Source organism: Phallusia mammillata, chromosome 1 (assembly GCF_965637545.1).
Source record: "Phallusia mammillata chromosome 1, kaPhaMamm4.hap1.1, whole genome shotgun sequence".
Classification (NCBI taxonomy): Eukaryota; Metazoa; Chordata; class Ascidiacea; order Phlebobranchia; family Ascidiidae; genus Phallusia; species Phallusia mammillata.
Genome location: NC_137252.1, coordinates 12962752 through 12975855, shown reverse-complemented (window position 1 = coordinate 12975855; position 13104 = coordinate 12962752). Strand labels below are relative to the sequence as shown.

Sequence of the window (13104 nt, the reverse complement as noted above, 5' to 3'; positions counted from 1 at the left end):
TCTGATACATCGTGCCAAGCCCACCCTCAGCTAAAGCCAGTCCAACCCTCCCTCGCCCTAATCACGTGACCACTTGACGCGTGGGGGGGGGTCATTACGTCATACCGCCTGTGCCTAAACAAGGGCGTAGGAACACTTTTGCTTCGTAATGTTACGTGATCCAGTATTTTTTATTAAATTTCTTGCACATTTGCATAAAAAACATCTATAGATGCAGCAAGTGGATCACGTGATTGTTCAATATGGCGGTGATGTCGTAGAAACGTTCAATAGAAATGACTGAAGTCGGCGCCATGATATAGTTCCAACTCTGAAGGGGGAGTCAACGATGCGACTCGATCGTTATTTTTAATATCGGAACATATTAGTGACCTTTGACTGGTGCCATGCGTTATCGGGGTTCGCACTTCGCACACACATATTTGTTTTTAAACAACGCCAAATCGTTGAGGTTAATTTACGTCACATCGAAGATTGCCTAAAGCACCCACTTCCGATAGCTTACATGAGGTTGAGTGCAAATCGCTGCCGCAACTGCGCTGAAAAACGTTTAAAAGTTGGGCAATATTTAAACGCTAGGGCTGACGGCATTACTTGTGAGCCAAAGTAAAACAAGACACTTTTGTATTGAACAAGCAATACGTATAAAAACACAGCACAAAGAAATACGTCATTCGTGTCCCTAAAGTCACTGAGCCCCTTTTAGAGTTAATCTAGACTCGATGTCTACGATTGTAGACGTGATATCGAGCCATTCACGTGATTCCAATCTATTTTCCATCGGCACCACGTGATCACAGGAATGCCGCGCGCGCTTCCTTCCTTTGTGACGTCATACGCGCGAGTGTCTCAGTGGAATTTTGTTTCCTTTCCGAATTATTTCATGCGCCGTTGTTTATTGCCAAGGAGAATAAACGAGTCCCTTCGCTCGGCGGGAGTTGGTGGGAAACTAAAAGGAAATACGCAATTATTGCAATTCTTCATCGGTGTTAAAAACAGGAGTGGATCTGACAGGCCGCCCACAATACACATAAACAGGGCAGTTTTATATTTGTACCTCTTTTTAAATGGGGCATTCAACATAAGCATAAGAAATTTGGCCGTATTTAAACCAACATTGTACAAATTTTAATAATGGTACAATTTAACCATTTTCAAACCTTAACCTCAAAAACTAAATTAGCAATGTTTGTGAAATCTGATGCTTGAACTGTAGATTTAGCTGCACATGCACGTGCGCTGTTTGATTTTGTACGCACAGTTGCAGGAATACAAGTTTGCACAAACACTTGAAGCAGGAGTGGTTCGGGATAAACAGACGTCACAAATGTAATCTTGTCCTGAACTGCTTCACCATCAGCTTACAGCTGGTTAAAGGTAAACTTACAAAAATGTCACATGACCAGCTGTTGCGCCATATTTTATCTGCGACAGGGCGCAGAGCGAGGGAGGTCAAAATGGAGGTAGAATTGTTTGATTTGATAACGTAAGGCAGGTCTAGCTTTTAATACTAAAAATTATTTTTTAATACCCGGATCTTGTTAATGTAAACGATTTGATCGCGTTTAAACCTTATAGTTTAAAGAAAACTTTTATTCGAGACGATAGTTTTATGAAAAGGTGAAATGGCAAAACGCTTTCATTTTTATTGCTGGTGATGTTTGGCAAAAAGTGACCAATAGAATAAAAACAAACATTAAGTGAAGCATTACTAAAAGCGTTCCAAACATAACGTCACATTTTCACTAAAATAGCAACATCAGGAAAACGAGGCAGTAAAACGGGCAACGTCGGTGGGAACAATGCACGGAGCGATGCGATACCGATTGCTCAAATTAGCTGCAATTTGTTGCCTCCCGAACTCACTGCAGGGGACGGGAGGGTCGATAAAACGCGCTTTCTCACGATTCAAGCTTCCACGCCTTTTAATGAACAATCGAAGGCCGCGCGCCACTTTCTTATTTATTGCGTCATAAAAGTGCGACACCGCTTTTGTGATTTGCATCTCGGCGCGGTTCGGATATGGCACATGCGATTCGGTGATTATGACGTCACTGCAATACGTCATTTGAATGCGGGTGGGGAAGGTCGAGTGAAGGTCAAATATTCGCGACGATTATTCTAGTCTTTCAAAATAAAATTTAAAATAGAAAAAGATGTGCAAGTTTATTTGTCATTTAAATAAACATAAACTGAAGCGTTTTAGCCTAATATGGCAGCAAACCATATTTTCTAGATACCCAACAAAAATTGAAAATACGGAAGTGAAACCAACGCAACCAAGGCCAACTACGACTAAAAGCTGGTAATCGTATTTCACTTCCAAATTAAAACAAACAAGTAAATTCCAATTTCGTCCCATGACGAAATTTGTACACAAAGCCTTGACCTGGTAACGAAGAATTCTTCAGTACAATACCAGGCGCCACGTATGCCACCTTAACAAATACTATCAGCATTCCACGTTATGACACACAAAGCAACCTTAATTACATTCTCGTTACAGACCCTATATCCGCAAAACCATACATAAAATTCATCTAATTCGACAATTCATTAACACAAGACCCCACCAGGGGACGCCACCTATAAGGCGACCATTGTGTACGTTGCATCGCCATGGCGCGTAATATCGCTTATCCGGCTGTGGGATTTAATTAACAGCCGCTTGTCTTCGTTAGGAGCGGTGTTGCGTTGCTATGGAAGCTTTGGGGCTTGGCAACGGCGGGCAGGCGCGTGTTTATCGTGGCGCCAAGGGCGTGGGAAACCTACGCAGGCAAACAGTGCAGTGCATAATTGATGGCGCCTGGTCCGTTGTGAGAAACAAGGTCCGATGAGCGGTGCCTGGAAACACGGACCTGTTTACTGGAGGAGTGTGTCTTGGCTCATGAGCGTAAACAAAGTCAACGGTGATTTGTTGCTAACGCATGGGAGCCGTAAAGTTTAATGTGAAACACCAGCGTTGGCTTCAACCGCAAAACTGGCTTCTCAAAATTTTTGCAACAAACATAATAAAAACATTTTACACACAGAAAAAAAAACACACAGAAAATCTCACCTTAAATCTCAATACTGCAAGTTTGTGGGTCACGACCACAACTTCATCAAATATAAAAAACAATGTACATATTTTGTGTTCTCTTATGCTGCAAAAGATATGCGCAAACCAACATCGCAGACAAGTTGACCACGTGACCAAATCGCCTGCACATAGCGCACATAAATAATTAAAGCGCATTCTTAACATATGAACGGCGCTGTGTGGGAGAAAAACAACATCTCGGCATGTGAGTCGTTGTTGTCAGGTGCATTTCGAGGCAACAAACGCTTCAGGCAGCGTGAGAATTTTGGGATTGCGTTAATAATGAATGAACAATGACTTGTAAACTGACTGCTTGTGCCGTAGAACAACATTGGAGCTATTTTCGATGGCCAATAAACGCGTTTAAATCGTACATACATTAAGCCGAAAAACTATATACATAATTTAACATTTGTTATAACTGTTGGCATAGATTGGTACACGGGAAGCCTCAAACAAGTTGTTTCTCACGACAACGTGGTCACAGTAACGACTTAACCAATTAAGAAAACACAATTACAGTTTTACCACGACGCCAATCACACACTTTGGCTACCCTAAAGCTCTAGACCTGGCGATTTACATATCTAATGCTCTTACCACGTGTACAGTCAACTGCTCGCAGTTTTGGCTCTAATCAAGCTACTTTTCACGTCTGCAGTTGGGACAACATTCCTTTGTGGATGGGATAAGCCAATTAAGCAAACACTCAATACAGCGTCTGTTTTTCTTGGGGGGATTTTGCGATTTTATTTAATTCCATCTGTTCAACTTGTTTTGAACGTTTAATGTGAATGTGAAGAAGTCATTTTTCCCATGAATTGTTTCGTATTTAACGAAACTTGGTGGTCTTCGTTTCCGTTAGCCGTTTAGTTACCAGAGGCAAAACAAAGATTGGTGTATTTAAAAACCACAATTTAGGACATAAAAATGTTGGCCGCTTTCATTTTTAATGTTTTGTTCACTATTGTTTTGATGTTAAATTCGATGTGAGATCGCTTTTTTGATTTGTACGGCCGCATTTAGGCGGGTCTGTTGTTCAAGATCATAAAAACTGAAAGCATTAAAATAGGGGGAAACCGAAAAAACGTATGGCTCTAAAATTACTTAGCGATAAAGATCTACGTGTGACGGGTAGAAATAACATGCACACGTCTAAAACAGAGGTTCGAAAACCTTTTCAGGTACAATCAAATCTAATCACTTGCATTAGTATTGAAACAATCAACTGTCTACACTCACCAAGCGCCAAATTTGCGCGACAGGGCAATAAATTGGCCCTCTGGTAAACCCGTGTTCGTTGGCAGGCGGCAGATACAAAGAAACTCGCCTGCAGACATAAGGACAATTGCTTCCACGCGTCCAGTGGCGATAAACATCACCTTGTTCGGCGGTAATTGGTCGCACATGCGTCTGTTGCTGTTCGTTGCAGACAAAAGGCGGCCGCAGCAAGTTCCCACGCGACGTAGAGAATGTCAACAAGCCGTTGATTAGAAGTGGAAACAGGATTTTGAAACAATCAGCGCCCCGCGGCTTGAAAAGGTGGCGCTTTCATCCCCAATCACAGATGGGGCTTAGATGTTTGCGACTTTTAAGGAGAGAGGATCGTAGTACGTGGGTGTGATGTCACTTTCGCCGCTGAGGTTTTCCGCACCCGGTTGTAACGGATGTTGCATTTTTCTAACACGATACCTCACTGGTATTATGGTAAAACCACGAACACCCCAAAATTTACAAAATTAAGACGCAAATTCAGAAGCTACAAAAAATGCAACTTGGTCTCAATATTTAAAACTCGTAGTGAAATTACAAAGTAAGTTTTAAGTGCAAAAAGGGTGAAAAATATCTTACAAAATCTGTATTGTTGTAAATTTCAATTGCTTGCTAAATTTTACGTAATAGCGCATTGTAACACAATACAACACATTAAATTCTCAAAGCAGTGTCGCCTTGTAAGAATTACATCTCGTGTTACATACACGGGTATAACAACCGCTTTTTGGTAAATTCGTTTCGTTCCCACGGTTTTACGACCTACACTCGTTAGCAGTTACAAATAAATCACAGCTATAAAGTTACACGCGACGCAATTGCTTTCACACTAATTCATGTCCACGTGAGTGCTGGCCATAATCATTTGTTCCCGTGACAGATGATGGGATCGAAATGATCGAACTGTCATTGTAAAATGCTTGACACGATTAGTGGCTATCAAAATCGCTGTCTTTGTGGTTTCACGAATTAAATCCCACTTTTCCTAAAATTAAAATTAGTTGTACACCATTATGCTTTGTCACAGATATATTTTAAAAGACCCCCTTTAGGTTTGTAAAAGTAGATGCTGTAATTTGTTTCACCTACAGAAGTAAAAAGATTCTAATATTTAAACTTCATAAAACTAGTTTAAAAACAGTACCAGATTCCAGAATAATTGCAAAGATTGAAATAATGAGTTAGAAAAAGAAGTAATCGGCTTCGAACAAAATGGCTGACAACAACGAAACGGTGAAGGAAACTTCCAAACATGTCATCCAACTGAAACTTCCAGGAGTTTGGTGACATTTATGACCTTGTACACCTCAGTGACACATATATCTCGATCAGACACAGTCCAACTTTCACACAACATTCCTTTGTCGTGTATTTGATGGGGATATACGGCGACATTCCTTGCAAGGAACATGTCATGTTATCAGGGCTGTATGTTTGAGTTGCTTTATGTGTCTGCTCGGCGGACGGCCTAAATGTGTCGCTGACTTGTGGAAGTTGAAATTGTGAACTTGTTTGTCACTCCATTTAGTTTGGTTTCACACGGGAAGGGTTACACTTAGCAAGGTTATAGCCACGTTGCTTTAAATGTACATTTTTGTCACACTTTCACAGATATTTAAATAGGAACATAAGCGAATATTAAACATTTCCAATAAAATTTCTCAGCGTTTTTTATTTACTTGTTTTAACTTAAGTTTGTTGGTGAAATATTTGAACATAAATCGTAATACATTGTACAAAATTTATAAGTGTCACAAAGACTTCATACTCTTCGCGTTCGATACGTCACTTATAAAACGTAAAGCATGACGTCATAGCTTCAATCTCCTCGACGCGCGGCCAAAGTGGTAGGCTATAGAATAGCTTCGCGCGGGTGTTTCACGCGACTCGCAATAATGCGCTTTAAAGGCGAAACGAAAGATCCCTAATAACATGGGAGCGGCGGTGGCGGGCGAGCTGCCGGGATTAGCCGCTTTTACACAGCCTGCGCAAGTGGATCGAGTGGCTTAGAACGGCGGGAGGAAAAGAGCAATGAAAGAAACAAGCCGGGAGGGGAGTGGGTCGCACGCGTCGGCCTGTAGGCTCGTGTTTACACTTGAGTAGATTGCCATGAGGAGCGTGGGAACGGGCCCCGATGGCGGTTCGCACAGCGCCCAGCTCTTCCCCCTCGCTCAATCACAGGCCGCTTTTAATGCTTTCTTCTGCGCCGGCAATGGAAGGGCCCGCTTTAACACCGCGCCGACGCGCCTGTTTATTTATTGTAGAGCGCGCGCGACCGATTGTTGTCCGACGAGCGAAAAAGGCGAGTCGAAAGTAGCTCTGCTCGTAAATCGGAAACTGGTGGCAGGGACGGCGTCCCAACACGCGACCGAGTTCGCTTATAACCGCGCAGCGTTGAGAAGTGATCGTCATTTGAGATTGAGACGTCGTGGAATGAGCATCAAGACAAGAAGTACAGAATCGCTCACAGATCGGTTGTCGCCGTTTCGGATTTATAAATCAGCGTCAAAGACAGTGTTCTGAATAAAAAGTTTGAAATGATTTCAAGGAAGCTTAGTATTTAAAGGCTGAAGTGGAAAGTGAAAATTTTATGTCTGCAAAATACAATAATGCCGTGATTATTGTTAGTTTAGTACATTTCGACATAGAGACAGGATTTCAAAAAGATGAAAAATTACTTATTTATTGTTTGCTAATTGAGATAAAGCATTTATTTCTGACGATAATCAATGACCATTTTCCTTTTCGTTTACAGAATACTTTGAGAAACTAAGCTATTTCGACGAATCGCGAAATCTGATTTCTGCGATTAGGAATTATATATCCTGACAAGAGCTCCACTTTCGAGCATACGGATTATTATAGCGCTGCTATTCAAGCAACAGATATTCCTTTCTTGCATTTCATCTTTACCCATAAACTCATCGTAAATGAAGACCGTAATGGCTCCACACACCGGCACTGTTCACATGGTTTCTGCCGGATCAGTGATGAAAAATGACCGCAGGGTGAGTAATGTTGTTCTGATGTCTGCCCTTTAAAAGTTGTGAGCACTTATTATGCATTTTTGTTAAAAACGTTCTGTTAAATCCTTTATAAAATTCACCGTTGAATATTTATACTATTGTGTTACCTGTCTTTGAAATAAACAAAAAATAAAAAAGACAATACCTTAACAAAAATATTAATTTTCTTTCAGGCGTCAAAACCACTGATGGAAAAACGTCGTCGTGAGCGAATCAACAAAAGTTTGAACGAACTCAAATCGATTTTGCTCAACGCACTTCGCAAAGACGTAAGTAGTACATCTAAAACATTATAACTTTGTGTTTAACATTTTTTACAACTCTAAAATCAAGGAACTATATTAAATCTTTAGGCCATACAAAACACACATCTATAGAATACAAAAAAATAATCAATTGCATTTTCTCGACAGCAGAGCACCTGTCATTCAAAACTCGAAAAGGCCGACATTTTGGAGATGACCGTCCGTTACTTGCGCACCATACAACGACAGAGAATGACCGCAGCAATGGCGATGGACCCAAGCGTGGTCAGCAAATACAGGAACGGATATGTGGAATGCAAAAACGAGGTCTCTCACTTTCTGGAAAACTCCACAGAGAATGTTCACCCTGAAGTAAAAGCAAGGTGAGCTGACTTTAAGATGTGTTTAATGTAGACTTAAATGGTTTGGAGCATTTTGAATTTCGAAACCATTTTGTTGGGCTAGCGAGTATTATAGAACAAATAAAGTATAAATACAAAATTTTCAAAATGTCTATCTCTTAAATAAAACAATAAAACATTTGGCTCTTGTGAACTGAAGTTTAAAATCATCTAGATAAATGTACTGTGTTTCATTGTGCGCTTTTATCCAAATACTAAAACTCCTTTTTTTAAATCCAGGCTTATGAATCATCTCGGCAACAGCGTTCCAACTCCGCCGGGAAACCAACTTCCCCCACACATGATGCCACCGCACCACAGAGGCGCCCCACTTCTCACCGGAACCCCACCTGTGCCCGCTGGGTCCGCGATTTCACCCCTGCAAATTCGAATGGCCCCAAACACTCAAATCCAGCAAGCAATGGCGGTTGCAGCTGCGATGGCCCAAAACCGAAGCATGATGCACCAACATCAAATCCAGCAAGCTTTTAACATCCGAGATAACGCCGAGGCAAGATATTCACGAGATGAGGAAGGATCTTCATCACCATCCTCTTCATCCGCACATAGCCCACACCCGTCGCACCACAACACCATTGAGGAGAAATCCCGCCATATGCGACACAACAGCGGATCTTCTTTCGCATCATCCGGCTTCCAATCCCCAGGATCGCCTCTTTCCATCTCCCCGTCAACATCCCCAAAGAAGTCCTCATCACCCCGCGCGGACGCAAGAGGCAACGTCCAAGGTAGCTTCGTTCTCGTTCCGCAATCCACTTCCGCTCCATTTCCTCATGCTCTCCCAGTTGCCATGGAAACCGAGTCACGATCAGAGGCGGCAACACCGTCGCAAGATGTCGCGCCGTGTTCGCCTTTCTCTGATGTAGGAAGCGACGATTCAGAGCCAGTGTGGAGACCCTGGTAGACCGGATTTATACTAAATTGACAGTTCCACAATATTGCCATGCTTTACTGTTAAAAAGTGACTGATTTGTTGACATTTTATCTTTAAATCGTACGATTTTAGTCTGCAAAGCGACCAAATTCCTTTTTTCTAAACCACAGCGTCAAATGTTGGAAGCGGAAACTTGTAAAAATTAGGTTTCAAACCCATTTTACACTACATGAACTGCCTGTCGCGCATCCAAACAGGCTGCAGTACTATTCAACAAAGGTTTTTCTGACCTACTCCTGATAAACGTCTTCAATTTTCGCTGCTCCTTTCGTCGGCCCCGCATGTTTTAACGTGTTTTGACCACCGGTTTGTTCGCCACCACAAGTGTACATAGACTTAATTTATCGACCCAAGGAGACTGCAAAGCTCCAACTGTTTCATCGCTTTTTAAGTTGTGTGTTTGTGTGCGTGTGCGTGAATTTTGTGACTTTTAACTTGGGCACTATCTCAACACTACGTGCCTTCAGTGATTCCGTTTGATTTTTGACCGATGCTCTGTGTAGTTACTGTTCGTTCTATTCTTCTCTTGTTCTTACCGTTTCAGGCCCATTTATGCTTCATTTTTGTTCGAGAGTTTTTTAAACTATATTGACAATTAAAGAAAAAATGCCAATGACCTCGGTTAGTTGAACGTTTCAGGCAAAGTGTAGCAAGCAAAATAAAGTGACAGCAGCTTATAGGTCGGAATGCAAAAAAAAAACAGATTAGATGCGCGTTGTTCCATCTTCAGGAAATTCCGTAATTGTGTTGTTGTTAGAAACAAACCTTCTGATATTTATTGTTTTCAAGAAGTAGATTCGTGGCATATAAATACTCGGCAAAATATGTGAAACTCAAACAAGCACATGCCAAACCAGCTTTCAATCTAATTAGTTTTTGACACACTACGTTTGCTTTACATGTCACAAATCTAATCTTGTGACAAATTTCGTTTTGCCAAACAATCGACCACCCCGGAGGTTAGACAAACAATCCTTTTGTCTTGAACTTGTTCGAACAACGAAAAAATAGTTTACAAAAACAAGGCTCTCAGGGCAGAAATCGAGCATAGATTCAACCTTAACTCGTTTCAACATCTCAAACAGCTGGATGTGGCGTCAGAAGCCGATCTGGTTACTTTGGTTTGTTATAGCGACCAGTATGGAGTCGTGGAACAACAGAAGGTCGCATGAATATTGGATATAGGATTCAGAGCTTGGGCGGGAGCACAAAGGTACACAATGTACGCGTGGCGCACGCTAGAATCAAACAGAGAAATCGGATCGGTCACAATCAAGCGACGACATATAAAGAGTTTCCTGTTACCCGGATAGCGCTGAGAAACAGGCGACTGGCGCGCGCAGTCCATTGTTACATCATGGGAAAACGCTTGTAGGGCGCGCGGCGCGCTTTGTCGTTAGGATTGGGTGACAGAAACAAAAGAAGACGATCTTGATTAGAAGCTGTGGGACAAAGGATAAGGTGGCACTCTAGCTGTTGTTCGTGTATACAGTATTACAGGGCTTAGTGATGCCCTGCGGATCTTTAATCACGCCGGGGCGTCGAAGCCACAAACATTTAAAGCTTTCAATTCCGTAAATCGCTTGTTATCATCGCCATGATGAGAAATGATTTTTCAAAAATGTTTGACTATTTTTAACAGCAATTTGAATTCACCCTCATGATTTTTTTCAAAAAATACAAAATATTCTATCAAATGTGTCAAATCAACGGAGACCTTTAATTTGCGAAAAAGAACGCAATGGGGACCATGACAACGAATATACACGCCACATCATAACGACGTCATGTGTTTATTTCCTTACTTCGGGTCGTTTCAAGCGAATGGCGTCTTGCCGCACCTCACACCCACGCGCCACAGGTCCACCCCCTTACACGTCAACCGATATAGCTTTAAACCATTGTCACCAGCGCGTACGTAAGATTCAGCTAGAAGCTATTTTCAGGGTAGAAATGTTTTCTTTATCGGTAAACGCTTGGATGTGATGGCGAGAATAGATGGATCCGGATAAATTTAGTCCAATTCATATGAAGCACGCGACTGTACAATGACTGTATTCGCGCAATATCAACATCGGAACCTTTGCTGGTAAACGGAAACGCTTGTTTAGAACCACAATAAGGAAACCCGCTTTCATACTGCATTCTTTGACAAATTAAATGTAATTTTAAACACAGTTTTGCGCAATTGTATCTGCTGTATTTTTAAATACACGTTCTAAGAGCGTACACTGCACAAACACATTTTGATTTGTCACTATGATATGGTGTGTTATCAATACACATGCGCAATAAAGGAAGATACCGCTTTGAAATGCTGAGTAGTTTAATGACAACTTATTGTTTTAGTGCTTTTGTAGCAGTAAGTCGACTTTGAAACAACATACGACTTTGCCAAGACATGTGGAAGCAAAGTAGGTGTCGTGATTCTATGTTATCTTGCGCATAAGAGTTGGAGTTCAAGAATCATTGTCACAGCCGACATGTATGTCGTCATCTATTAGCTGAATCGCTGTGGGTCGTTAAAGCAGACAAAGTTCGGTTTCTCACCACTGATCCCATCAACTTATGTGTGAAGTCGCAATCCTGATGACCGATCAACTTCGAGATGTTGTTCCAGAACAAGAAGGCCGCGAAAAAAACAAAGGCCTGCTGTTGAAACGCGCGTGGGGCCCGATCACCGCCCGTCAGCTCTCTTAAAAGTGTGCCTGCTCAACGGTTTTGTGCACTTCAAACAAATCTTCACTGCTTCGACGTCCCATCGAAGCCATTACGTCATCCCAGTATGGCCCGGTCTCACATCGGTTCCGACGTGTTATTAAATCGTCGCGTTAAATGGGGGAGGGGAAGATCGGGCTTTGGAATATCAACGCGTCGTCGCCAGAGGATATCTTGACCATCCTCAACCCGCCGAGCAAATTAATAGTCGTTAACGCCCCGCTGAGAGAGGAATTGAATCTAAATTTAGGCAGTTTGACTTGTGTTGTGTCGTGTGACATCATTCTTCGGTCGAAAGATATTAAACCGACGGTTGTGTGACGCATCGTATGGTGTGCTCGATATTATTTGTGCGCCTACATTACTCAATATTGATACACAATCTCCATGTTTGCTTTTCTTGCAGAAACTGACGATGCCTATTTATTAAGGCGAAATATATATTTCTGTTATTAGAAGAAACGATTTATGCTTTTTATCTGTTTTTATGAAACAGTCCATTATTATTATTATTATTATTATTGATACACAATCGTTACAACTTTATATGGATGCATGTATGTAAAATGTTTGGAATCAGGTTAAACGTTTTCAATATTAAACGTATTGATTTATAGGAACCTAAAGAAACAACTAAAAAAACGTCAAGCAAGCTGTTTAGCAAAGCTCAATATACCGCAAAGCAGATCTAGTTAATGAAAGTTTAGGGGTTCTGAATACCAAGGGATAATAAATTTCACTTCTGTGCTGAGCAAACACGTTTGAACCTGGTGACATTAATTTGAGCGACGTGTGACAGGCGAAGCCTTTGGTTTCACGCGCACGAAGATCCAAAACAGGAATGACCTAATCGTCATTGGCCTTAACCAAGACTACATTAAGAACTTAAAGTGTACTAGCGGGCAAAAGAATCTCAATAGACACCTGTACGACACCAAAGTCAATACCACTATCACGAGTGGGTGATGTAGCTCTGTCACAGCACTAATGTGTGACAAGTTCAAGTCTTATGTGTGGTTTTAAGCAGTCCACGTGAGTAAACGACACTTAACGCGCTGCTCTGTCGTGTCTGTAAGCTGTCATTGCGAGACCAACACGATGTATATCGATTACGTAATGCCGTGTTTGGTGGCAACGAAGGAGGCGCGGTATTGAAAGACCCGGTGGTCTCAAGAGCTTGGAATAAAATCCAAGCAGGGACGTGTTTTGGCAGGGTTAGGTGACGAAATGACATTTAATTGTTGGGAGAAATAATCAGTCGATTACGAATTTGATTAATACATGGTAATTATTTCTTTAGATTGGGTGAGCTCTATTTATGGAGCGCGGAAAGCTCGTTAAAATCAATGTTAACAAGCTACAAAATACCACAATGTTAAAATTAAAACTTGCAGGAAAGCTATGA

General features: G+C 41.6%; 1 protein-coding gene and 1 long non-coding RNA gene across 3 annotated transcripts; one reads left to right on the top strand and one right to left on the bottom strand.

Annotated features, from left to right (window-relative positions):
• Nucleotides 1-607: 607 nt before the first annotated feature.
• On the bottom strand, nt 608-4317 carry LOC145237974 (uncharacterized). Its single transcript, XR_013862058.1, has 2 exons — nt 3059-4317; nt 608-949 (listed from the first exon to the last, which is right to left on the bottom strand). It is a non-coding gene; the product is annotated as an uncharacterized LOC145237974 (long non-coding RNA).
• Nucleotides 4318-6772: 2455 nt separating this feature from the next.
• On the top strand, nt 6773-9597 carry LOC145208934 (uncharacterized). Of its 2 annotated transcripts, none has more exons than XM_080079182.1 (4): nt 6773-7362; nt 7554-7649; nt 7797-8008; nt 8267-9597. In XM_080079182.1, the coding sequence occupies exons 1-4, from the start codon at nt 7285-7287 to the stop codon at nt 8949-8951; spliced, it is 1071 nt and encodes a 356-aa protein (XP_079935308.1). In that variant the 5' UTR covers nt 6773-7284; the 3' UTR covers nt 8952-9597. The 2 variants fall into 2 exon arrangements, with proteins under 2 accessions (XP_079935308.1, XP_079935307.1); XM_080079181.1 differs by having other exon boundaries at nt 6775-7362; nt 7794-8008.
• The last annotated feature ends 3507 nt before the right edge of the window (nt 9598-13104 follow it).

Bases quoted from the DNA above. Each gene is read 5' to 3' on its own strand.
- LOC145208934 (XM_080079181.1), top strand. From the start codon at position 7,285: ATGAAGACCGTAATGGCTCCACACACCGGCACTGTTCACATGGTTTCT. The intron at 7,363-7,553 runs GTGAGTAATGTT...ATTTTCTTTCAG, and splicing joins TGATGAAAAATGACCGCAGG to GCGTCAAAACCACTGATGGA. The intron at 7,650-7,793 runs GTAAGTAGTACA...TTTTCTCGACAG, and splicing joins TCAACGCACTTCGCAAAGAC to CAGAGCACCTGTCATTCAAA.